Here is a 25,872-nt window from a genome sequence, read left to right on the forward strand (position 1 = left end):
CTTTTTGCTTGTAGTCTACTAACACTATCTATTATATTCTCTTATATATATATATTCTATTATATTATATTATATTATATTATATTAAACATGTTTTCTAGTATTTCCCAGGTGCACCTGAACACACCGCATTCTGTCGTTATATTGAATGAAAACTCACTGATTGTTTTGTGATGGGACACTGTGGCCACATGATGGTACCAGTCAGCAGAACACTTTGTAATTAAACTTTTAACCTGTACAACCACAAACCGAATGCGCATGCGCGGCGGACGTGTTGAGTGACAGGTCGTGTCGGAACAAGTTGAGCCAGAAGTGAAGCACTAAACTCCGCCCATCAGGTGTGTGCGCAGGTTCACTCACATTCCCACCACCGGAGCGTAACCCCAACAAAAATTATTTAAAGATTCTCCTTTTTTCCGACCGTCTGCGGAGACGTTTGTGTTTTTATTTGTTGGTTCAGGATAAATGTTTGTTCCCATGTGTCGGATATGGCTTCTGCTTCTCCTGGGAGGATTCGTGGTGCCAGGTGAGTCTCAACCAACTTCCTGGAGAGAATAGTAGGCCACTTCATATGTTATCACCGACGCAAACGTTAAAGCCAAGTGATTTGTGGATTGTAAATATGATCCAAGAAGAATAAAGTCTGCAGGGAACTTATTTTGTTTAATGGAAGCTTCCTCTGTAGAAACCTGCTGGAAAAAATAGCCTGTCACTGTCACAGAGGTCGACTGTAGAGTAGTTTTTTAAGCTGCTGTTGTGTTGTATTGGATTGTATTATATGTAGATGTTATATCTTTTTATGTTGTTATGTATCTTTTTTATATCTCAAAGCAAAGAAGGCATGGTGAACTACTCCTCCCTTAAATCCATAATAATTGGTCATTACTGTCATTACACACATTATCAGCATTGTGCTTACGCCCAAAAACGTTTTATTTTTATTTTCCATAATAAAACTCAGCCCAAGATTAGAAAGGGAGGTGAGAATTTTGGCCATTACATTGTGTACTTAACTTAATATTTACCTAAAATGTAATATTTATAATGAAAGCAACCTCAGAATCTCAGTTTCAGTTGCGTAATGAGGAACCATGAAAACATTCATGCAGCTGCTAGATTACAGCAATACAACTGATCTACTAATTGGATTTTAAAGGTTTGGAGGTTTAATGATCACAAGTTAAATGTTAAATGTATCATAACAGCTTGAATTCCTGCAGATTCGATCCCAAACATTGCAAAACGATGCATTTGTCTCAAAAGAGCCACAACTTAAAGGAATATTTGCATTAAACCTCGACAATTTGTGGTCTGCACAGACATTAGGTTTAAACCTCTTGACAGTCTGAACGTTATGAGGTCAGACTGGCTTTTACTGCAGGATTATTTAATTTTTTTTTGCCCAGATGAGAACTTTAATGATGCACCCTGTGTCTGCTGATCATTTTGTGATAAAACAGGCGATCGATTTGCCAATTTTCAACAATCACATTTGTCTAATATATTAATGTATCTAGTGCAATTTACACCAGCATTTCAGATGCTGTTCCTCTGATTTGGGAGAAACTAAATGCAGGAAATGAAATTTGTGTTTTGAAGGTGCTGATTAGTAGTTAGAGGAAATGGTTCGTGACTTGAGGACATAAATAACTAATTTAACGGAACAGCACATTCCTCACAGATCAAGATGTGTTCAGGACTAAATTTAGATCATTTAGTGTCAACAGGTTTTGACAAAATTCAAAGAATGACCTGTCAGTTGTGAATATGAAGGAGCTGTTAAAACAGGCAAGCTCGGAAACACCTGGCGTGTTCGGCTGAACTAGTGGGCTGCACTTTTGTTTCCCTTTTATGCAACGATACAGACGAATCCGTGGCAGACTTTGAAACTTTAGGTTGAAACCAGTCAGCTGTAGATGATTTATAATGAGAGTGTCATTATACAAACATTCATTCATAATGTCCCCAGGCTTATTTGCAGTGTATGAACATTATTCACCTGCAAAGCTTTGTGAAGCTTTTCATTAATTAATTTTTTTGTTTGGAGAGTCAAAAAGGGAAGAGAACGTGCACAAAAATAGAAATATCTTCACAGAAATAGACAAGATTTTATTATCAATAAGTTATTACAACAGCTAATAATTAAAGATAATTCTGATGGGCACTGATTCATAAGTTCCTCCAGTTTTGATTCTGCTTGTCTCATTCCTTCATCAGCTCCGTTCTCATAATAAACATGCTCATGCAAGTCTTATGGTGATAATTCAGGTTTATTGCTTAACTAGCGTGAGTCCAATACTCGACAGGACTGCCTTAGTGGATCACAGTGCTTACAGGAAACTAGCAGGATAAGTTAGTAAGCAAGTGAGTGCCTCTTTATGGATCTAACCAGAGGTGATAAATGTCATTGTACAAACAAACGCCACACCCCTGTAATTAAACTGCATAGTTTGCAAACAAATGTTGCTCGTAACGCCGGTCTTGGTTGAGATATGTATCATGCAAATGTAGCATTTTTTTCACACAGTTCTGTAATCTGTTACCTACCTGTTCAAACATCTTTTTCCTTCTGTGGCTGGTGCTGAAAACAGAAAGTCAGAAAATAATAACCTCTCCAGCATCCTGGTGTAAAGTTCCCGTGTGAGAGGAAGTGATGAAGCTGCAGCTAAACAAGTCAGGAATTTGACAAGGAAACCTATTCTTACTGGAAACTTGATGGTTAAGAGATCGAGTGACATGCATATCTTTACAAACCGAATGAAAAGAAACACCAAGATGTTTGTGTGATGCGTTTAGGGTACTTCTTTTGTGTGCTCTCATTTTAGACATATTGAAATGTCTTTCATTTTGAAGGGTTTTATCCTCCATTGTCCAATGTCAGTAAGCAGATCTTAGTGATGCATTAGTTTTTGTTGTTGTTGTTGTTAATTAGATACCATTAACATTACTCAGTGACCCTGTAGGTTCTCCATACAGAGACACACCAACCAAATCTTACTAAATACTGTTATCATGTTCCCTCCCTGCCTGAGACTACAGGGACTTCTTCTGTGGTTTATTAGCAGGAATGCTTTAATCCTGCAGGTTTGCTCATCTTTGTGACTGACAGTGTGATCCCGATTTAGCTCTACCAGACAGTTTGAAGAAGATACTCTAACAGACTTAACCACAAAATCCTAAAAAAAATAATAATAATAATAATAATAATAATAATAAATAGTCTTTACAGGCACCTTTTAAAACAGAATGAATATTGCTGTGTCCATCTGCCTCTCTGTATTTGGACACACACACAATCATTAACTCAAAGCAGGCGTAGCAGCTTAGCTCTTAGCTCATTATTGGAATTATTTGCTCTCTGGTTTGCTGTACTGAAGTGTAGTCACGTAGAAAATAGGGTCTTAAAATCTCAAAGCAGCGAGTGTGGAGAAGATTATGAGCAGTTGTTGTCACAAGAAACTGACAGAGTTACAGTTTAAAGTTCCAAACAATGAACGCCAAAGATCTGTGTCACTTTGCCCTCAACTGTCAAGGACGTTTCTGTGATAAATAAGCAACGAGAACCAAGAATGGCGCCAGCAGCTCTGCTCTTGTTTGGATTGTTTAATGAATTGCTCTGAAACTGTGGAATGAACTGAGAAACGTCAGGCAGCTCGAGATCTAAATTCTGTGAATAAGTCAGGTAGTGGAGGTGTAAGTAGAAGATTATGTTAATGTTGATGAGTAACCGCTTTATCGCCAAATAGGTTGCCACATATAAGGAATCTGCTTTAAATGAAAAAAGTAAAAATGTAAGGAAGATAAAAATCAAGCATTAAAAGCTATAAAAACATGTACAATATGTTTTTTAAATTAAAAGAGCTGTACTTGCAGCTAGTGTGCAAAACTTCACAGGGTGCAGAACATTTAGGTGTGCAAGATATTTTTTAGGATGTAGTAATCGAAAAGATTAAACAGTTTGCATTAATGTAGCATGTATGGTTTGGTGTGGAGGGTAAAAGTCAGGTCTTGTTGATGATGTTCTCACTGGGTTTTCTTCACTACAGGAGTGCGGCACGTCAGTGCAATAGAAATTTACACTGCAGCTGACGTGGAGGCAGTCAACGGGACAAGTGTGAAACTGAAGTGCACCTTCTCTTCCAGTCAGCCGGTGTCGCTTCAGTCTGTCACGGTATCCTGGAATTTCCGTCCCTTAAGTGGAGGAACGGACGAGTCGGTGGGTAGAAAATGAAAATGCTTTTAATGTGCCTTTTATTGTATTTTAATATCATTAATAATGAAACCTGGTCATGATTTTTAAAGGCATTAAAGATCCAGTGTGTAACATTTAGGAGGATCTATTGGCAGAAAAGGCATATACTGTATAAGTATGATTTTATGAGCATAAAATAACAGTATTGGGTTTTGAATGAGCCTTTCATATCTCCAAAGAAAGTGGGTCACGTCAAGGTTTTAGGGAGTGTGCTGTTGGTATGTGCTGCAGGAATTCAGTTCAGTTAAATTTTCTTTACACAGTGCCAAATCATAACAGAAGTTATCTCATGACACCTTCCACATAGAGCAGGTTCAGACTGTACTATTTATAATATCATTTAAAGAAACCCAACAATTCCTACCATGTGCAAGCACTTGGAGACTGTCCACCGAAGCTGTCAGCCTGTGAACGTTTATTTCACTGCTGTCTCTTTAACGTCTGCTGATTAACCAACATCTTTAAAAGTCACACCTGTAGCACCTGAGAAGTGGTCTCTAACACGCATTTTAAGTAATTTGTGACCAAAATTTGAAGGAAATAATAAACTTTTAGCATGCAGAGAAGAAGTCTTGCATTTTTGTTGTGTGTATTTGCACTCTTTTAACAACTCTTACTGGAAAAGAAAATAAGAAATAATGCATTGTGCTACACATTATTTTTATATCTTTCAAACAACGTGAGAGACAGTTCTCCCCACAGTTAACATGAGGTCATTGATACTCAAACGTCTGGCAACATACATGGTGAAAAACACACCTCAGTGCCCTCGGATAGTGAGATAAAACTATAATGTTAATGTCGCTCTTGGTGGCGTTTAAACATACTATATGTGCTTGTGTGTGTCAGGTATTTTTCTACCAGGGGGTACCATACCCTCCCCAGGCTGGGCGTTTTAAAGGGCATGCGGTGTGGTCGGGAGATATTTTGAGACGGGATGTCTCCATCAGCCTGCATGAGGTGAAACCGACCTTTAATGGCACGTTCACCTGCGAGGTGCGTAACCCTCCAGATGTGCAGGGCAGTAATGGAGAGATCGTCTTCAGAGTCGTCGACAAAGGTTAGACTGGCAGCGCCGCGTGCTTGGAAGACTCCTTCTTGCTTTTCAGTCATAACATTATACGTTGTATTGATGTTTTCAACATGTATTTAGAAGGTGGTCCTTGTAGAAAGACAACTTGCTCAAGATAACTTAAAGTGGTTTTCCTGAAGTAAAGGACAGTGTGTTTATACTCCAGGACACTCTCTGTTTTGTTCTCTCATATCCCCCAACAAGTTTTCACCCACTGTTATCACTGATTTTGGCTCTTGTTGCTTCTAGTTTCCCTCTCTGAGATCGGCATCCTGGCGGCAGCAGTCGGGGGCGCCTGTGCTGTAATCCTGGTCCTCCTCTGTATCTTCGTCGCCGTGAGGTACTACAGGAAAAAGCAAAAGGAAAACGACTTTGAGGCGAACTACAGGGCGGAAGAGTGGAAGGACCCGACCGTGTGGTGAGGGCCATAGAGCCGGAGCGCCTCTTCTTCTTGGCACTGGTGTGGAGTCTGATGGGCTGCTGCTCTGCTGGAAAAGACAAATGAGAGTTGAGGGCGGAAAGGCATCTTTTTATTTAGATTTTCTTCCATGTTTGCTCCTCCAATGTCAACCTCTCAGATATTTTTGTAGTTTGTTAACTTCAGTATTAGACTTATAATGTTCTACCCTTCCTATTTGGTGTAAAGCCAAATAGGAAGTTGTAAAAGTAGGAGATGTAAATATGGAGGGATTTTTTAACTAAATGCTGTTCTTCAGCTACAATCTTCAATTCACAGCAGCAGTTCTGACTGTTAATCTGCTCTTTTATCATAAAACCATGGAAATCAAACACGTTAAATCATTGGTTGACTGAATCGCTACTTGAAACATTGATCATATCCCTAAAGAGCAGTTCATACATGATACTGCTGTGAATTGTTGAGTCATATCTTCTCTATTGCCTGCTACTTTGGTTTAAAAGATAAGAGCATTGTTTTTTTTGTTGTTTTTTTCTGGGCAAACCTTTCACTTTTCTCTGTGAGTAGCAGTTGCATTAACAACTCTTGCTTGCACAGAACGTGCCGCTTTAATTTGTAATTACAGGCCATGAACCTGTTTCGGTGGAGAAATGTACATGAACCGATGTTTTGGTCATCCACGAGACGATGCAAATTCTCTCTGGTACTCTGACTGAGTTTGTTTCAAGCTGTGGATGCTGGGTATTGTATTCTTTAAAGTCTCTGCGTTTTATTTTAGCTGTGGACGTTTACACTTTCCTTGCGGCCAGATATCCACGGGTCTCATTGTTAACGTGTGTTTGTGTGTGATTGAATTTGTTTTGCGGGGGTTTCATCAGTTCACCTGAAGAAGCAGTTCACCTGACGGTTGTGACATCGAAGAAAGAAGCCGATAGTTCAGACGATGAAGAGTCTGAACCTAGCAGCGGAGATGATGACGAAGAGGAAGGGGGTGAAGAAGATGACGACGATGATGATGATGATGATGATGATGACGATGATGGTGGTGATGATTAAATGGACACAGAGATATTTGCGGTATCTGCATTACGTGGGTTTAGCCACTTAGCACGGATTATAAGCGATTCTTTCACCCTGAAGCAAATACTGGACCCGTCTTATTTGTTTGTTTTTTTAGATTTTTTGGCATTGTTCAAACAAATCAGCAGAAAATTAACTTTGTTAGAGGCCTGTGTCAACTGTGGCGTTTTAAATGTTTCTCCTGTTCAGTTTCTAAAAGCAATCAGCTGAGAGGAGACGAATCAGAATTCAATGTAAAAAAACGTCTTTTAATTGTGTCATAGTGCATCTTTCCAGAGGATTTCGAATGATGCTGGTAATGAAACAGAAGAATGGGTGCTGTCATTTATTTTTTGCTCGCAGAAAGTCAAGGAGAGTAGTTTAGACACACATCACTGAGGTGCAAGGTGGTTAGCAAAAAAAGGTAACATCTGCAGACTGACTCCATGCCTCAAAAGTTTAATAATGACAATGTTTCAGTCCCACTTCAGGATGGTCTCTTAAAGGACCAGTGTGTAGGATTTAGTGGCATCTAACGGATGGATCCCACCAAGAATGACTCTCTGACATCATAACTACAACGCTGTTTTGAGAAGTACTCCATGCGGCTTCCAACGCCACTAGGACTGTTTCAGAAGAGCACTTACTGTAGCCCACCAGACTTTGTTAACTTGTTCAGATGTGGTTATTGTTTCTTTGGTTTATGTGCTTCTACCACGATTACGTAGTTGAATAGTTTCCCTTGTGTCTGTTTTTACAATCGTGAGTCTGCACAGGGTGTTCACAACGGGCCCAGTCTGACCTGATAGGATCGAAATGTCGTTCAAAAACTTTTGTGGCATGGAGTCAGCGTGCAGGCGTTACTTGTTTAATTTCCAGAGACTCCACCATGAGATCTATTAGTGATCAAAGCAAGTGTTTACTAGATAGACTACATTGCACAAGTGATTTTATACATGGATTGTGTATATAGTGTAAAATAAGCTTGAATTTCACACTTTTTAAAACTTTTTAAACTTGTGTCTTTTAATGTTGTCATTATATATCTGCATTTAACCACCACGGAATAAAAAAAAATATTTTGAAGTTAGTAGTCTGAAGTGTCCTTTGATTGTGTGGGAATAGATCAGCTCTTCATGTTAACAGATTGGGTTGGTGAGTGTGAAATACCTTCCACCAGCCACTCCTGTATGTGTCATACGTGACAATGGATTATACAGTCACACTTCCTTGCCTAATGACAGCTGAGTAAAGCTCAGAGTTTACTCATTTTTTTCTGATCTGACTGAGCAAAAGTCAGTTTGTCTGACTTTGGATCTACTTTTTCTTTCTTACCAAGTTATCTTATGGAGCTGCCTGTGTGTTCAAATGGGGGATTTGTTATGGATACCGGTTGAAAATACTGAAAAACTGGGATGTTTTTTGTTTTGTTAAGGATTTACACCCACTCAACAATCAGGAGAATACCACAGGCTGTGGTTTACTGTTGTACCACTTGTTGTACTACTGGAAAATCTGACTTTCCTGTGCTGTGACTGGAGCATAAATTCATCTCCCCCTGGTGGCATCATGAACTCTATTTTTTTATCAACCCCCAATGGAAGTTGTTTTTTCTGTACTGCTAACTTGAAACACAATCCATGCTTTCATATCCTTCCTCTTAAAAGTAGATCAACAAAACTCAAGGGTGTGTGTTTAACATAGCACACTTATCAAGGCGACTCTAACTTGGGACATGTGGGAACAAGTCAAGACTACACAAACTTCTCTGACTCTTGTTGTCTTTTGTACATAATACTTACTGAATACAAACATAACACATACAGTGCTGTTAACAAATACATTTCCAAGGAATATGCATGAGCTAATTCACCTTTTGCAGCTTTGTTAACTTGTTTTTTTTAAGGAAAGATCAGCAAAATTAAGGCACAACTAATAATGGGTAAGAACTGCAACACTTTGGTAAAAATCTTCTTCAACAGTGGTGCCCATTTTTTTCTTTAACATGCTGTTTGGACTGTACCAACCACTAAACAACAAGAAATGGACATGGGTAAGCTGTGAGTGTGTGCACAGTGAGATGTGCTGGGGTGTGGTTGTCATAAAAAGAAACACATTTTGTTTTTTCTGCACTGGTGGAAAGTATTACATTTTCTGTACAGTACTGTTTTGAGGTACTTGTTCTTCTTTCTTTTCTTTTTTTTACTTCACTACATTTATCTGGCAGCCATTTGTTGCCTTTAAGATTTAATCTAAAAACATATAAACTTATAAAATACAATGCATTGTACTGTTGTACTGGCTTGTGGCCCCTCACGACAGTGTAATGTGTAGTTGTTTAGTTTCCCTCTATGTTTCTTAATTTTATCTAAATCTGCAATAACTGATTTCTTTGTCCAGGCGGCAGCAGAAACAAGTTTTAAACACACCGCTGATATATCATCATCTTTTGCATAAGACAAACCTGTTAGCAAACTGTTGTTTATTTAGACATCCAACAGTTATGGAGCAACATTATCATTCATTTGGAGGCTTGTTTTTGGTCACCTGCTGAATGTAAGTTTAATATTTACTCTCTTTTAGCTCCATGTTTGGTCTCCACCAGCTCCTGAGGGAAATATCCTGTGCTCTCGTAGCCCTAGTTTATGCCTCCTGTGTTTTTTTTAAACATCACCGGTTAATTATCTTTTAGAGAAACTAATCGTTACGTACAGTATATCACCTCATGTATGCTAATATACACATTGGAGCCAGTTCTTTAGCTGTTTTATGTTCACCAGCTACTTACCTCTACAGTATAAACAACAATCGCTTGAAATTTGCTGAAACCCTTAGAGGTGTCAAATTTAGGGGTCTCTATTTGTTGAATATGGCAGAAATGTAATATAATACATCTTCTACAAAGTCTGCCATGTTTTTATAGTAAGCCCTGAAAGGACAAACAGAAGATAGAGACTTTCAGGTTTGTCATGGACACCATAGTTTCTCCTTTGCGCATTGAACAGGCGGCAAGTGAAGTGGGTTGCATTCATTACACTATTGGATGCCACCAAATACTACACACTGGTCCTTTAACAATAATAGTTTAAACAGAAGATGGAGTATAATATTGACAAGATGTTGGCTGCACGTTAGCAAGCAATGTTTGTAGCAAGTCCATGGAGTAAACTAACTAAATATATAAATTACAATAGTTATTATAAAATATTTACCCACTAAATCATCAGTGTATCATTAATATAATATGATTTGAATGCAGGGCTTTTACTTGTGTTGTATTGGTTGAGTTCATGTATTGCTTTAACTCACTAATGTACAGTAAGAGCTGAGACGTGTGTCCTCGACCTCTTTCCTGTGGAGCAGCGCACATTTTGCTGCAGTAGGAACAAATGACATCTATGTACTTTTAAAAGCTGATGGTGCACCTACATGGTATCTATGAATAGCACCACAGGACACATAATAATGAGCATCTGTACAGTTATGTACAGTGTGAGTGTGAATATCCATGTGTAGTCCTGCACAGGTCTGCAGTAGCAGCCTGTCTTTCTGCAGCAAAATGCTGTTGGGTTTTTTTTTTTTCTTTCTTATTGCAGTTCTGGAAGAGTTCCCACTGCTGCTGCATTTATACTCAGTGGAGGGGCCTGGAGAGGAGAGCAGTGAGCCTACAGCCCGGGCCACATTATCTCTTACACACCCATCAAACCGCCCTCTACTCCGCCTACTGACACCTCACACCACACTTCACCTACCTGTACATGCTCATTATGCAGCCACGTTAGTCTTTAATCCTCTCAGGGCCTCTCAGGCGATCTCATATTATTTAATCAAACACAGGGTGGATTAACTTTGTGAACATCCTGTGACACACATTAGATTTTAATTTGAATATTGCTGCTGTGTTTGCGTAGCTTTGTTTAGTCAGATCCGACCTCTTCCTCACTATTTAGCTCACTGAACACTATAGATACTATATATATAAAAAGAGATGCCATCCTGTAGACTGTATGCACATAATACCCTGCTTAAATATTTCAGAGCTGCAGACTTACCTCAGTGTACCTCCTTCTCCTGTAAAAGAAACCCCAGTTCTGTAAGTCCACAATGGATGTGTAGCTGTCCCCCTTGTCCTCTGCCTGTGAAACTGTACCTTGGCTCAGATGGCACAGTCTGTCACATGATCTTGCATCCTTCTTAGCACTCACGACTTTCCTTTGCTCCTGTATGAAGCGCTAATCAACCTCCTAACCAACCACGTATTGTTTTATATGATAATAAGCTGTTATTACCATACAGTCACTATATATTTACAGTAATGGATGGAGTTTGAGGGAGTATAGTCTTAAGTGTTTAAGTGCAACGATCTAAAATTGATTAATCAAATCTGAAAACTGAGCTAAGCACTTCTACCTCCATGCACTGCAGACGCGTGCTGCCGGTCAGCTGGTGTTGACTGATGCGTTTTGTACATTTATGGGAAAGGAGCTGTCCTGTTGTGAAAAATGACTGCAAATATCACCCCACGCACACTTTCAGCTGCATCGTGCTGATCACAAGAGAGTAATGAATGCCTCATGATATACAAAGATAGTTTGACCTTCCAGGCAGTGAATGGGACACACACACAGACACACACACACACACACACATATAACCGGTGGCTGTGCATGTTGATTATCCTGAGCCGATGGGGAATATGAGTCCCGACTGGAGCCTGTCTTTCAGGAAAAGATGAGAGTAGTAGAGAAAAATGTACCTCTGTCAGTCTGGTGCAGATAAAAGCTTTGTTGAAAAAAATCAGACATTTTAAATTGTTTTAGTAGACTAGAGAGTAAAGTACTGCACTGATTTCCTGTGATGACGGGTTTTGTTACCTTAAAGGTGACGTTATCTGTGACAGCGCACGTCTATTTATGAATGAACCATTTGGATACGGGACTGTGTGTCTGGCCCGGCCCTGGGGCTGCATTACACAACCTCCTCCTCAACCTGCACTGCAGAACTTTTCTCTGATCTTCACAAACACTCTGACAAAAGTGCCTGAGTCTGCATACACGCCCCGAGTCAGGAGATGGGGAGGAGGGTAAGCAGAGGGAGGTAGGGAGGAGGGAGCAGAGAGAGGGGAGAGAGAGAGAATGGGGGGAGGCGATGGAGGAGAGAAAGGGAATAAGAGGGATACGGGGAGCAGGTGAGGGAGGGGAGACAGAGAGAGAGAGGTGGCATGCAGCCAACAGAGAGGACAGGGAAAAGTTGTGAGATAGCCAGAGGGACGGGCAGGGAAGAGAGTCAGCATCATTTTTGGGCTCTGCTGAGGAGGAATGAGAGCAGAGGCTTTTCCTCCTGTCCGTCTTTCTGTCTTTTCGATAGTCTCCCCCCCTTCTCTCCTCTCTAATTGTCTCTTATCCCGGCTGCCGCTGCAATGTGGCTGTCTCTGCAGTGAAAGTGCTGGCTGGCGGATTCTCCTTGAGTGAACCCTGACTGTGCGCAGTGAGCGTTTGCCGCTCCGCCGCTGTCCTGTCCACACTGACTCAGCTGTGCAGGCAGCCTGCCGGCCTCTGATTGAACACCAGCTGCAGGGAGCAGGTAGGCATGACAAAATTTGCACCTCTACATCAAATCATGTGTGTTTTTCTTTCAGCTTTAACCCCTTTTGCATTCAGGCAAAGAGATGCGTATGTAGATACATGCATGCAGAGTATATCTGTGCAAAACTTTTACTGTACTGCTTTGTGGTTTTGTGGCGACTCAGTGTCCTATTTTAACATTTCAGTTTTTTTCCCTTCTCTTCCTCCTCTTTTTCTTCTGCCCTCTGCCTAACCTACAGTCTCTTCCACAGGATTGCTGTAGGGGCTGGCAGGCAGGCTCACCACCCCCCTGGGATTGCTGGGACGTGCACTGGTTGGGGTGCAGACACCCAGACAGCATCATCCAGATTGAATCCGGAGAGGCTGAGTTGTGCTAAAGGATATTCTACTAGCTATCCCGTGCGTGGGCTGGAGCAGTATTTGTTTTGGAGCACATCTGGCTGCGATGGAGGTCCAGTGGGCTGGGGTTGAACCCCTGAGGCTGGGCCCTCCACACACAGCCGTCGGCTTGATATTCTCTATACTGCTTGGTAATTTCTGTCACTACGTCACCTCTCTCACACTCTTCATCTCTCATTGTTGAAAACTTCATTTTTTCACTCACTGAATACTCAAAGCCTGTGCCAATGTCAGCGCGTATTTGTGTTGTTGTGCAGAGCAATGCTGACCTTCATCTGCTTTGGACCTGCGTAGGTGTTCGCTGCAATTACATTTATTGTGTCAGAGCACAGAGGACCTTGGTGACTAGTTTTTTGGAGTTTGCATGCTTCATCTGCTGTGTTCTGCCTGGATGTTATTAGTTTGTTTGGAGGCTTTGGTCGATAGAATCAAGAATGTTGCTGCTTGGTTTGGATCGGGATTGTGTGTCCACAAAAAGGGAATATCAGCAGAATAAAGTGACCCTTGTGACTGGAAAAGCTGTGTCAGACTATAGGCACTCTAGGCCAGGCTCTGCCATTCACAGCATATTGTGTGTCTGCAGTAATAGAGCAAGGGCGTCACTCAGACCACTGTCAAGTAAACCATCAAGATATGGAGAATAAGTACTTCTGCAGTGGCTGTACAGTAGGTAAACCGATCTAACATTGTTTCTTATTTCACACCCAGATCTGAGACTTATTGAGGTGATAGCCTCTTACCATGTGGGTTAGGGTGTTTTGGATATAGAGTATCAGGTGTGGGTATTAGATTTGCGTGTGCCTGAGACGACATCAAAAGCAGACATCTTCAATAAAGTGGTTCCTTAACCTCGTTAAAGAAATGCACCCCATTAGAATCAAATTTCAGAAGTTTCCCTTCCTGCATTAGCCATTAAAAAACAACCTGTATTGAGTGAAATACACCTGCCAGATGCCTAAAAACCCTCTTCTAATGTTGTCCCCACATTCATAACTTACAGTGTATGCTTCAGTCTAAAACCTATTTATGGGTGTGGAGCATCAGTGCAGCAATAGTGCAGCAAACACACATTAAGAAGCAAACCCTCCATGTGACCATGCAGGCTGTTAAACTACCTTTAAATACACCCAGTCCATTAATCAAAAATATTATTTTATATATAAATCCTCAATAATCATGATTCCTCTTTCTCTCTCATTTACACACATGAACTGACTCACTGGATTAATCGTGTTGCCAGGTAAACACCTGAACAGAACGAGAATAGCTGTTTCTTTCTCACCTGCGTCGTCTTTATTTAGAACGAGCAAACAAAAACCAACGTGTTGGCCATCTATAACAAAAACTGCACAGTAGACCTAATCAGCAGATGCAGGTGGAGGAAGATGCTACCGCAGTTGCAAAGCATCTAATTCACTATGAGGTGGTTACAAGAAGGGATATTAATTTTGTCAAGCAGTGAACAGACTGTAAACACGCAGAGTGATTGGAGATCAGGCACAAATGTACTAAAGTGTTAAAGCTAAAGGAGCTTTATATCTGGGCATTAAACAGCTCTGGCAGTGCTGTGGTGGTCTTGTGTTTCTGTACTTATGTATGATATTTTGGTTTCCTGTGCTGGAGTGTTCAAATAACTCACAAAAGCAAATTTCTGAGTTGAACTCTGTCACACAAAGACATCTCGTGCCAACAAATCTGGAGTCATTCTCACGTTTACACCTTTGAATCAGGTCGATTTTGTCCCTTCTTAACCAAAAACCACAAAGAAATCTAGTGGACGCACTGGCCAGAATTAGCTTATTGCAGATACATCTGTTTTGGTGTACATGGCATGACGTCGATGGCGTGCTTATGTTTTAAAAAAAAAAAAATCATTTTCAGATTTTTGAAACATATATTATGCTGAAATATTGAGTTCAGTATCATCCTCAAAAATCCAGACTGGGCTAAAGTTTTTTTTTGTTTTTTTCATTTGAATATGGTACATATTTTCATATTTGTGTGTTCATCAGGTAAACTATTGTCCTAAAGTTGACATATATAGGCTACAAATTGGAGCAACGCTGTTCTACTTTTATCTAAAGCAGCAAAACTTTTCTTTGCAAAAACAAAAACTTTAATTGGAAACCTCAAAAAGAAATGCAGCAAGGAAACTTCGAGAAGTAGGCTACTGATTATATTTGAATATCGCCAGAGACAAAACACAAGCAGGTCAAGGCTCTTGAAACAAGAATATAGATTTTTTTCCACAACATATTATCACATAATTCTACATGTTTTGTTCTTGAACTCTTGTCAGCAGCTGATAGAAACAGGGTAGTCTTGTAAGAAACAAAGATTTGAAGGACACAGAGATGGAGTGAATGAAAAAGGAATATTTCAGAATTATTGTAAAGCCTGAGTGACGCAAAATAAATGTGAATGAGTAATGAGACAGGAGGGATGACGCTGTTCTCTCTCTCTCGTCAATGTTTGCAAGCTCACTGTGCTGCATTGGACCAGCAGAGGAAAAGACTAGAGGGAGTGAGTTTTTGCGAGATAGGAAGACTGAGATGAGTTTGAATCAATAACATCCCCACATTCAGTATGCCCTCCTTTGCCGCGTGAAGCCATATCTGCTGCTCTTAGCAAATATCATTCCTATTTGCTGCAGTGGTTCGCTTGTCAGACGTTGACCTTGACCATGTTTTTGAGCAAAGCGTGGGACAGTGTGCACCAAACAGAGGGCAGAAACTGCAGGAATGTTAGAAAACAATTGCAGGAGATGTTACAGTTGCAACCACCGATCACACTCAGGTGTGTCAGTGTTATGTTTTCTCCCTATAACCTCTGCATCTGTGTACTAGTTTCTGCACAGCACCTCGTGAGTGTAGTTTACACCTCACACACTAGATGGAAGCATTAAGCACAAGGTGTGTTAATGGCGTACAAGATGGAGAGAGCAGACCTACAGTTTAATCTGTCCTTGACCTGCTGGAACTTTATACTGTAACTCTTTGCTCCCCGTGACCTTCACACATGCCTCATGCCAAAGTTGAGCAGCCGAATGGGAAGGTGGAATATCTGCTGAGTCTAGATTGAATGAGGGGAAAGGGAAGGACAAAGTTTTCCTATATCCATCTGCAACTTCCTGGTGTACAGTTACAGTTTCCACAAAGGGCCGACAGCAGATTTCATTCTGTCTTATTGACAGTAAAGTCACAGCAAGGACTTTGTGGTGTCGTGTTACTGTTTGACTTGTCAAGTGCCAATAATAGACACAGTATGTATGTTATAATGTGCTCTTACAAATGATAAAAATTCAACTTAAATGGTTAATAGGATATATTGTGTGTGTCTGTTAAAGGAACACTGCGTAGATGGTATTTGATGCATTTTTGTGCCTCCACTATCAGAGTGTAATCCCACTGTGGTAAATATGGACAGCTGTACACATCAAGCAAGTACTTAGTAGGCCAACAGTAAGAAGCCCAGCTCAACGTGTGTCTTTCAGTCTTTTATTTCACCAAGCTCTCCCCAGCGACTAAAAGTCAGTCCCAGATTTATTCTTGTCCGGGAGGTCACTCTCTCTTTATCTCTTCATAGCTTCCTCCGTCAGTGTCTCCTTCTGTATTTTCACTTCTGTCATTATTAGCCCGGTTACATTGCCCACATGCCCAGCTCCGGTTCTAGCACGACATCATCTCTGCCCTCCAACTGCATCCCTGCCTGAAAACCTCCTCTTTCCTGTGGCCCAAAACGCCTGTGGTGCAAACTCTAACACTTCCCCAGAGCTCTGTGCTCACAGTCCAGGCAGCCAGGCTAACGAATTGAGTTAATATTAGCTAACATCAGCTACAGTTAGCAGCAGTTTACTTTACTGTTCATCAGGGAACGCTGTAAATCTCAGAGAGTTGAGGCGGAGCAGTTGCGGAAAAACCAAAATAAATTTTCTCGATAAAATATGATCCAGTTTCACCAAAATCTGTGAAATAGTTGGTGCTGAGTGATTCAGTGCCGTAAAACGTTACGCACTAGGTGATTGTACCCAGAGTGGGAATGACATAGACACCATTCATCTGATAAAAATGATTTATAATAATTTACATATACATTTACATAATATCACTTTAATTTGACCTATTACATACAGTATTAGTAAGCGTGTTTACTATCTGTGTTAAAATAATTAAAATTACCTTAAAAAAGTAAATAATCAGGTTAATGAAATGAATAATTCAAAACATCTTACTGTATATTATGTGCATTGTGTACACACTTTAAGTCTTGTATTTCAGTGTTTTGGTGTGTATGACACAGATTTACTGTCACGTCAGAGGAGCAGAGCAAACTTGTTTTGTGATGTGACCACAGTCCAACGAGGTCCTGTGCAAAGTTCATATATTGTGTAAAGAGTTGTGAATGGTTTAAGAAATACTGTAGTACCATAAAAAACACAAATTTTAAATTTTTATGTAGTTTTTTTTACTCATATAAATTAAACAAGATAAAATGTGTGAACTGGTAGGTGGACTTTGTTACCCTTGGACTGAACCAGGATAGCTGTTTCCAGAGTTTATGACAAGCTAACCAGACAGTATGGATCTTCTTATGTAACTCTTGGCAAGTAAACAGATAAACAGACTTCCCAAAACAGTTTTTCTTTAGAGCAGACTGACTTTGTATTCACTGTGAAGCTGATTCTTGTGTTTTCAATCTATTCTTCCTCCTCAGGCGTGTGGCCCATTCAGGCCCTCGAGATGTTTGTTGGAAAGATTCCCTTCCTGGTAGCAGTGAATGGCAGCACAGTAATGTTGCCTTGCACCTACTCCAGCTGCATCGGCATCAAGAACCTCTACTTCAACTGGCAATTCAATGACAACGGCACCATGCAGAAGGTGAGAACCTGCTGTTTGAAAGATTCACTCTTTCACTGTTTTGGTCACTCGTAATTAGACGTTTTGGATGACTGACAGCTTGTTGGTCCCATCAGGTGTGTGAGTCAGTGATAGCTTCAGAGGGGGTGGTGCCACATGTGAGTATATATCGAGACCGGGTGGAGTTTGTGGGGAAAAACGATCACAACAACATCTCCATCTTGCTGTGGAACATCACCTTCGAGGACGGAGGCTATTACACGTGTTTCGGACGCAACCCCAAAGAGAAGGGCAGGAACCACAGTGCCACCTTCCACCTCATTGTGGTGGACGAGTGTGAGTGGTCAAAGTCTCTGAGAGAGGAGTCTGATTTATTTTTCTTTAATTATATAAATGGGGTCCTTAGGTGAAATGGTATTCCTATTATTTATTTAGTTATATATTCTGTAACTTTTTCCACCCCTTTAGCAACTATAATGAACTTGATTGTATGGGACAACACATTCCTAGATAGATATCTAACTTATTGTTATGTACATTGAGCCAAAGTGCAAAGTATACAAAGGTTTATTAAACAAAGTTAAAACGGTGAATAGTGCAGGGGATGTTGGGCGTCTGGTAGTGAAGAGATCCAAACAGTATGGAGCTGGTGGTGGCTGTTTTCCAGAGGGACTGATAACAAGGCAATGCTGCACATGGCAGGGATTGATCCTGATGCACAGAGAGATCAGAGTTAGCAATAAATAAATAAATCACAACAAAACTGGAGAAGACACAAAGACCACTAGATTTGGCTATAGCAATGTTACCACAAGTGAGTGCACTGGTGATTGGATCAGGATCAGGCAAGTGAGACAGAATCAGAGGCCATGCCTGGTGACACAGAAAGAGACAGACAGAAATACAAAAGAAGGGTTTACATAATACATTTACATAATTAACTTTTTGTTCACGACACATCCTGCATTAATTCATCGTGAGTCATGCGCAGGAATGTTGGTAGTCAGTCAGAGTTTGGGGTGCTGAGTAAAACTTATCACACAATATATCACACAAAATGCTCTGCAGCATTCATGGCTTAACATTTTTTATAGTGTTTCACAAGCAAACAATAAGCGTGAACACCAACATACTGAATATCAAACACAGGCAGGAACACTGAACAAAAAAAAAAAACTACCAAGATACCAAAGCTCGTTTAATCAGCAGTGTACCCGTTCATATGAGACACCTGTTAACAGAGTAACAGCTGTAAATGGAGAATCAACGCCGGGAGAGTACAGCACTTAACCTAAATAAGAGTAAGCTTGAGTAAGATAGATACATAGATAGTTCGATATATTTCTTTATAACCAAATCACACATCCTGTTGTATTAATACCCTATATGTGTCACTTTACATGACAGTAAGTGTAATCACCTCCTGTAATCTAGCTGTAGCTGGCTGAGTTGAACTCTCTGGGTCTGTCTGAGCATGTGTCCTGATGTCTTTGGTCACTTTGATTCACTCAAACTTCTACCACAAATACAATGCAACTCATATACAGTAAATCCTAGTAAAAAAGAAGAAGGTCTTTATACGTTTAATTGATGGGTTTATTACACCTGAAGCCCTCTCAGCACCCTTTCCCACCCCTTATTATATATAAAGTGTTGAAGTGCCTGCAGCCGATTGAACTTAGAAGACATGGTGATACTGTATACAAATGTACATTTTCTGTGACCTCAAACTGTTATATGTCGTTTTTTCCCCATCATTCCTTTGCTCTTGTCTGCAGTGAGGGTGGTGGACAACACGCTGGCCACCATCATAGCCTCAGCTGTGGGCGGAGCCATCGCAGCGTTAATGGGCTTCATGTTGCTCAAGAACTTCACTCTGTATGTTCTTGCCAAGATGGAGGAGAAAAAGTGAGTTTTCACCGCCTTCTGGATATTTATCAGCAATGCAACCATTTCACACTGTTTCATCAGAGCACACTGTCGGGGCTTGACAGCATGTTTTTTAGATAGCTCAGATACTGTGCACGCTGAGGTTTTAAAAGGAGCGAGCTGAAAATGTTTCCTTGAGCTGCTGCGTACGTACAGTTCTAACTTTGTTTCTTTTTCCTCCAACCCCGCTGCAGTAAGGAGTGCCTTGTATCTTCATCAGGGATCGACAACACAGAAAATGGCCTCTCAGGATCCAAAGCTGATTCAAAAGCGACACCAAAAAAGAAATGAGAAAGTGCATGTAAATATAACCATAATATTCATATTTATGTACCTTCTTTGCATATATTTGAATATGCACATGTGTTTGCACACATGCAAAGTCATTATGTTCAAGTTGGGATCTTAAAACTCTGCCTGGCTGTGGCCTTCAAACGGGAATATAAACATGTGCACAGCGATGTGCACAGAGTAGTAACTGTGAAGATGATATACAACTAAAGAATGTGCAGACGAGTGAGTGCACATGTCGTTTTTTAAAATGTGCACACAATGTAATCATTAACATCTAAAGTGTAAATACACCTGCCAGGGACATTTCATCTTGAGTATTTTGGATCAATGTCTTCATCATATATTCACCTCCTACTTGCCAACTGGTCTCCCATAAATCTGCCGCCTTTGCCCACACATTACCAGAAAAAAATCATAGACGGTATAAAATATGGGCATGACGTCACCCACAGGTTTTTGAAGAGCTGTTGTGAAGCTCAGAGTGTGGTGGCTCTGGCCGCAGCCATTTTGGCAGTCCTGTTTCTGCCACCCACATGGGCAAAGACTGGATCGTGGGTGGAGCTGAGCCGAGTTGAATCATGCCAAATTGCTCAAACAAACCTGTAACAGCATCCATCAGTCATATCTATAAATTCACGCTCAGTACAGTTGTGATGAACGGGGAAAATTAGCTATAGAGAAACAGTTTTTTGTACCAGGCTGTAAACATGTTTATTTCTGCTGTGAAGTTGGACATTTTAACATGGAGACTGATTCGTTGCGTAGCCAGCCTCAAGTGGATGTTCGAGGCAGCCATGGAGGCTGCAGCTTGAAAAAAACACATTATAGTTGTTTGTTTTCAAGGAGTAAGCCGAGCGCAGTCAGTAACCGTGTCACAGTTTGACAGCATCCACTTCTACTTCATAAAATGTGACCTGATGGCACATGGTGCATGAATATCAAGTTCAAAAAATCCATACGTTTGTCTCTTTGGAAAACATTCCCAAGTTGTCTGGTTAGACTGACAACTCTAAAACATGTGGCTCTGACAACAGCAGTGATGGAAGATGCAACCTTAAAGGTTGTTTTACCACAGGAAGGAAGAAGACATGACACTCATGAATAAAAAATAAATAGTCTGGAACCTGTGAGGTTTAATTGAACCGGTTAGTTTCCTGCTTCAGGACGCTCTAAGGATATTGGATATATCATTCTAATCATCCCCACATAAGTTGAGATAAGATATACTTTATTGATCCCACAGCGAGGAAATTCACTTGTCACAGCAGCTCACAGTACATAAGGTGGATAAGAAAAATACTCAGAAATAAATAAATAGAGGTGCACCGATGGCTCAATTGGTACAGAGGCCTCTCTTCCTGCAGTGACCCGGTTTCAACTCCAGCCTGTGGTCCTTTGCTGTGTGATGTTCCCCCTCTCTCTGTCCATGCTGGTGTCTGTCTTCAGCTGTCCGGTCTCACAAGTTGAAAACCGTCCAGAGTTACCAGAGAGTCTGAAGTGAATTCATTCAGCCACATCTCTGTGGTGCTACACTCGATACTCCCTCTGAAGCCTGGCTTAGCACCTCATACATCCTCATCAAGAAAGCAAACAAACTGAATGTTAAGATTGTTATCGCTGGTTTTGTGTTTGTACTTTGACCATTAGGCTTTAGATACACCACGGAGCATCCGAGAGGTTCCAGCGAGCATTTCAAGACCCAATTTAAAATGCTGTGTAGATACAGGCGGCTGCTTATGCAGTGTAAGCTAAGTAGATGGAGGCTTGTTTATGATCAGTAAGTGTCTCTGGTAGATTCTTAGATCAAAAACAAATTGTGTGCACATTTTATGAACTTCACTTCAGAATGTGTAAACCAGTTGTATATCATTTTTGCACAGTCATGCACTGTTTAAAGTGCTTTGTAGCCATGATATATCAATAATTGTCTGTGGCCACAGCCAGAGTTTTTCATCTGAAGTTGGAACAAAAACTCTTTTTTTATTTAAATGCTTGAAACAGGGAATAATGCAATGTAGTTAAAGCTGGGCTGAATCCTTCTTTAACTAACACCGAATTCAGTATCCCTTCGATAAGTCAACTAACACGTCATATCTCACAAATATACTGATCAATTTGTAGCTACTTTCCACAAAACACCTCGAGTATGTTGTTTGATCTGTTCAAACACATTTAAAATAGTACTAACCAGTGTTGTAGCACTCAAGGTTTTGAGACCGGGCTCAAGACTACTTTTTAAAAGCCTTAGTCTCGTCTCAGTCTCAAACAAAAAAGGACTCTGGATATTAGTTCAAGACCACAACTATGGAGATATCAATTAGTTGTCTGTGCATGTCTGGTAGGAGGCATCAGCCAAATCTTCTGGACTAGGTTTGGTTTCCTAAACCACAAAGAGTTCATCTGCAAAACAGCAGATGTAAATACTTCAAGGTGACCCGGTGTAGTAATCGTGCTTCACCTAAAGAGTTTTGGTGAATATCAGTTTCCTACGTAGGCTATATACTGTCTGGTCTTGGTCTTGTGTCGGTCTCAACCCCTCAAAGTCTTGTTCTTCTCTATCTCAATACACTCTACACTTGTAGGATTCAGCCCAGCTCTCCATCTTATATCTTCTCTTTGCTTGATATAAAACACAGGTGCCTGTTAGTGCTTCTACGCTCCTCTGCCAGCGAGGACGACCACATATTGCAAAACAGTTTAGAAAACTCAGCAAACAGTTAGAGCAACAACAAGCTTCTGAGCTGAAATGATAGACAATCCCCTAAAAACAACCCCCCCAAGCCCCCTACCCAGAAAATGTATGACCCTTTGACGATGCTGCTTTTAAAGACAAATAACTAATGCATTTTAAGCATGTGCAACATGGGCCAGATTTTAGACACAGTGCTAGAAAACAGAAATACTTTTTGGAAACAACATGTTCCAATATACTAACACTGGTAGCATCAGCTCTGAGGTTAACTGTAAATCCCATTTTATGCCACGCTAACTTCATCGTGCTAACTCTGGCTGAGGCTGAGCACTATTTGCTGATGCGGCCCTGAATACTGTATGCCTGGATCAGACTCAACATAACCCCCTTCCCCCTTTTTGCTTAGTATGTGCCTCTTCATGGAAATGGCTTATTTTTTCCTAAATACTGACGAACATTCATACGAGTCAGTGTTTTACTCTTTGCAATAAATAATCTTTACCTGCTGCACCACAGTGACAAAAGATAAACCCGGTTGCCCTTGTCCATGCATACAGTAAATGACCCATAGATTCATGATTTAAACGATCGTGGCATCTCTCAGATAGCAGGCTGAGTAGGGGGGCTGTAGTTTAAGTGTAAGCAGGAAATAAGACAAGTGATGCTCTCAGTGTAGCCCACTGACTGTGCCAAACAGGGATGAATCCTACTGAGCATCACATCAGGAGATGAATGTATCTGCATCACACTCAAAACAGTGAAATACAAAACACAAAAACACATCTGTTGCACGTTCAAGACACTGAATGTCTGGCTTTAAAAAAAGAAATACCTCTGGAGAGTGGACAGATGTGTGGCGTAAACACTGTGTCAGGTCAGATATAAACGTACCTCCCCTATAGTTGTGACAGGTTGTTGAATGAGCGTACTGTACAGTGAAGTGTGAATGTCTGCTGGTTTCTGAACCTCACTGTTATATTTATAATAATGTGCCTCCACATTAAAGTGGCTTTAGTCACTGGCTTGAAGCAATATTATAAAGGTTGCGTGTAGGCCACTTTAATAAGATGTATATTTTTGTGTATCCGTAATCCAAACAAGCGTCGGCTTGTCGCGTTGATCATCCGAGTGAGACGACAAGAAATCAAACAGCACACACGGGGAAGTATTGCTGAGAGTCTTCAAGGTCCTGTGAAGTGACATTGTTATTCAAAAAGGGATCAATCATAAAAGAATTGTTTGACATTTGCTTTGTTGCCGAAAGTTAGATGAGAAGATTGATACCACTCATGCGTGCATGTCTGTTATATATGAGGCTACAGCTTGCCTGGCTCTGTCCAAAAGAAACAAAATCCACCTACCTGCACCTTTAAAGCTCACTAATGAACATGTTTTTTTTTAATCTGTACAAAATCTGAAGTATAAAAATGTAAAAAAAAAAAAATGTTGTACCACAGGGTTATGTGCAGGAGTCTCCACTGGTTGCCTGAAACGAGACAAAATGTGTTAATTGGTGAGCTTTAGAGGTGTTGCTGGGCAGATTATAGCATTTGTGGACAGAGCAAGGTTAGCTCTTTCCTTCTGTTACCAGTATTTTTGCCAAGCTAATCTAATAGTCTACTGGCTCCATATTTAAGAGGGCAGAAATGTGAGGCAAGAAAGTGAATTAATGTATAACGAAGACAGCTTTTTGCAGGATCATACGATGAAATAATTGTGTTGCAATAACTGAATTGAATTGTTGAAGAGTGACTTTTCTCTCTGTCAGTGTGATCTGTTTGAATTGCCGCCTCACTCAATCGATGAATCAAGCAAACCGAACTTGAGGAATGTTGAGATTGTGTCGGTGTGGGCCTTTACAATGACAAGCAACTCTATGCAAATCACAACAGAAGTGACGGTTTGTCACACTGCACCTTTGAGTTACTGTGACAGGTCTGTGAGCAATACCACCGTAAGGAGATGTCCTGGATCATGGAGTTGTGATGATGGGATGCAGGGTGAATGGGGAACATCCAGAGAGGGAGCATGGAGTTAACTGGAGCCCCTGTACTCTATCAGACCCTGCAGAGCGTATAGACTGAGTCAAGTCATACTCCACCGCCGCTCTCTGCACTCAAATATACAGCTATAATGCTCTGGCTCACCCTCAAATGATGTCTCCATTTTTAACCTCTCATCCATGCATATCAGCCCTTGATCTCTTTAATATAGAAACTCTAATAAAGTTTTGAATAAAATACATCTTGTCCTGCTGTTTGTGTGAGTGCAACACTTGATGTTTGATGGCAGTGCCTCCTGTTGGGCTGAAGGAGGAAGAACACACAGTTAAACCTGCACAATAAAGCAAATGTTGCTGCTGAAAAATACCTATAAGTGACGCTCTTTGTCAAGTTTTGTGAAAATGCACCCAGATTATGTCTTCAAGGTTATCTCTGATGATGGATTTGCATGCAGGAAGTGTCTAAAGATTAAAGATACTGCCAAGATGCATTATGGGAAGTGTAGGATCCAGTGTTTTTGGAGCGTGACCTGTACTTTGGAGTAAAAAATATGTCTGGCTCTGCTGTGTCAGTTTTTAACAATCAAAGATGTCTCACAAGTCACCAACTTTATGCAAAGTGTGAAAGTGGACTACCCTTTTAAAGGTGCCACATGTAAGATTCTGGGGAATTTTACACAATTTTATGTTTAATCATTTTTTATTGGGTGCACATGTTGTAACGTTTTTTTTTAATTTTTTTTTTTTTTATTAGACCTTCCACAACTTTTTCTGTTGCTTATTTTCTAAGAAAGTCCAAAGGATGTGATATATATCCATCCTCTCTAGTGCCTTTTCTCTCCACTCCCCTAAAGTGTCAGCAACATGATTCGAAATTGACAGGAAAAAGTCCATCATCAAACAGCTTATTTGTGCATATGACTCATAATTAAGCACATTCATATATAGAAAGTTATATCTTTTTACATTTCACATTACATTAGCTATTGAATGAGTTCAGACCGCCCTAGCATATTGCCAACATGTCAACATGTCTAATGCTTAGACAATCCAGCTTCTTTGCTTTCCTGCTGTGTTGACATCATGTGGTGGCAGTTACCAGGCAGTTTTTAAAAAAGAAATTTCCATAAGTAGAGACGTTGGAGTAGTGATGTGATTGGTCAGTTGTTTAACACATGTTGTGTGTATCCAATCATGTAGATCTACAAACCAGACCTCCTTTGTAGAAAACAACACAAGGTGTGTTTTGTAGATCAAATATAACTTTATATAACGTTCCATGAAACAAAGAGTCATGTGATAAACTGTAAT

At 40.5% G+C, this 25,872-nt stretch overlaps 2 protein-coding genes across 5 annotated transcripts; both read left to right on the plus strand.

The window, feature by feature from the left end:
• Positions 1-299: 299 nt before the first annotated feature.
• On the plus strand, positions 300-7,890 carry mpzl2b (myelin protein zero-like 2b). 3 transcript variants are annotated; one of them, XM_019276459.2, is made up of 5 exons: positions 300-529; positions 4,050-4,219; positions 5,105-5,315; positions 5,577-5,745; positions 6,624-7,890. In XM_019276459.2, exons 1-5 carry the CDS (start codon positions 469-471, stop codon positions 6,799-6,801), a joined length of 789 nt encoding a protein of 262 aa, XP_019132004.1. In that variant the 5' UTR covers positions 300-468; the 3' UTR covers positions 6,802-7,890. The 3 variants fall into 3 exon arrangements, 2 of the variants coding, with proteins under 2 accessions (XP_019132004.1, XP_027129614.1); XM_027273813.1 differs by having other exon boundaries at positions 301-529; positions 6,343-6,766; XR_003461490.1 differs by having other exon boundaries at positions 302-529; positions 5,577-6,486; positions 6,624-6,755.
• Positions 7,891-12,002: 4,112 nt separating this feature from the next.
• On the plus strand, positions 12,003-24,928 carry scn4bb (sodium channel, voltage-gated, type IV, beta b). Of its 2 annotated transcripts, none has more exons than XM_019276460.2 (6): positions 12,003-12,387; positions 12,629-12,919; positions 17,502-17,665; positions 17,761-17,980; positions 19,423-19,552; positions 19,768-24,928. In XM_019276460.2, exons 2-6 carry the CDS (start codon positions 12,835-12,837, stop codon positions 19,862-19,864), a joined length of 696 nt encoding a protein of 231 aa, XP_019132005.1. In that variant the 5' UTR covers positions 12,003-12,387; positions 12,629-12,834; the 3' UTR covers positions 19,865-24,928. The 2 variants fall into 2 exon arrangements, with proteins under 2 accessions (XP_019132005.1, XP_010730137.1); XM_010731835.3 differs by having other exon boundaries at positions 12,641-12,919.
• Positions 24,929-25,872: the final 944 nt, after the last annotated feature.

This window comes from Larimichthys crocea, chromosome XXII (genome assembly GCF_000972845.2).
Source record: "Larimichthys crocea isolate SSNF chromosome XXII, L_crocea_2.0, whole genome shotgun sequence".
NCBI lineage: Eukaryota > Metazoa > Chordata > Actinopteri > Sciaenidae > Larimichthys > Larimichthys crocea.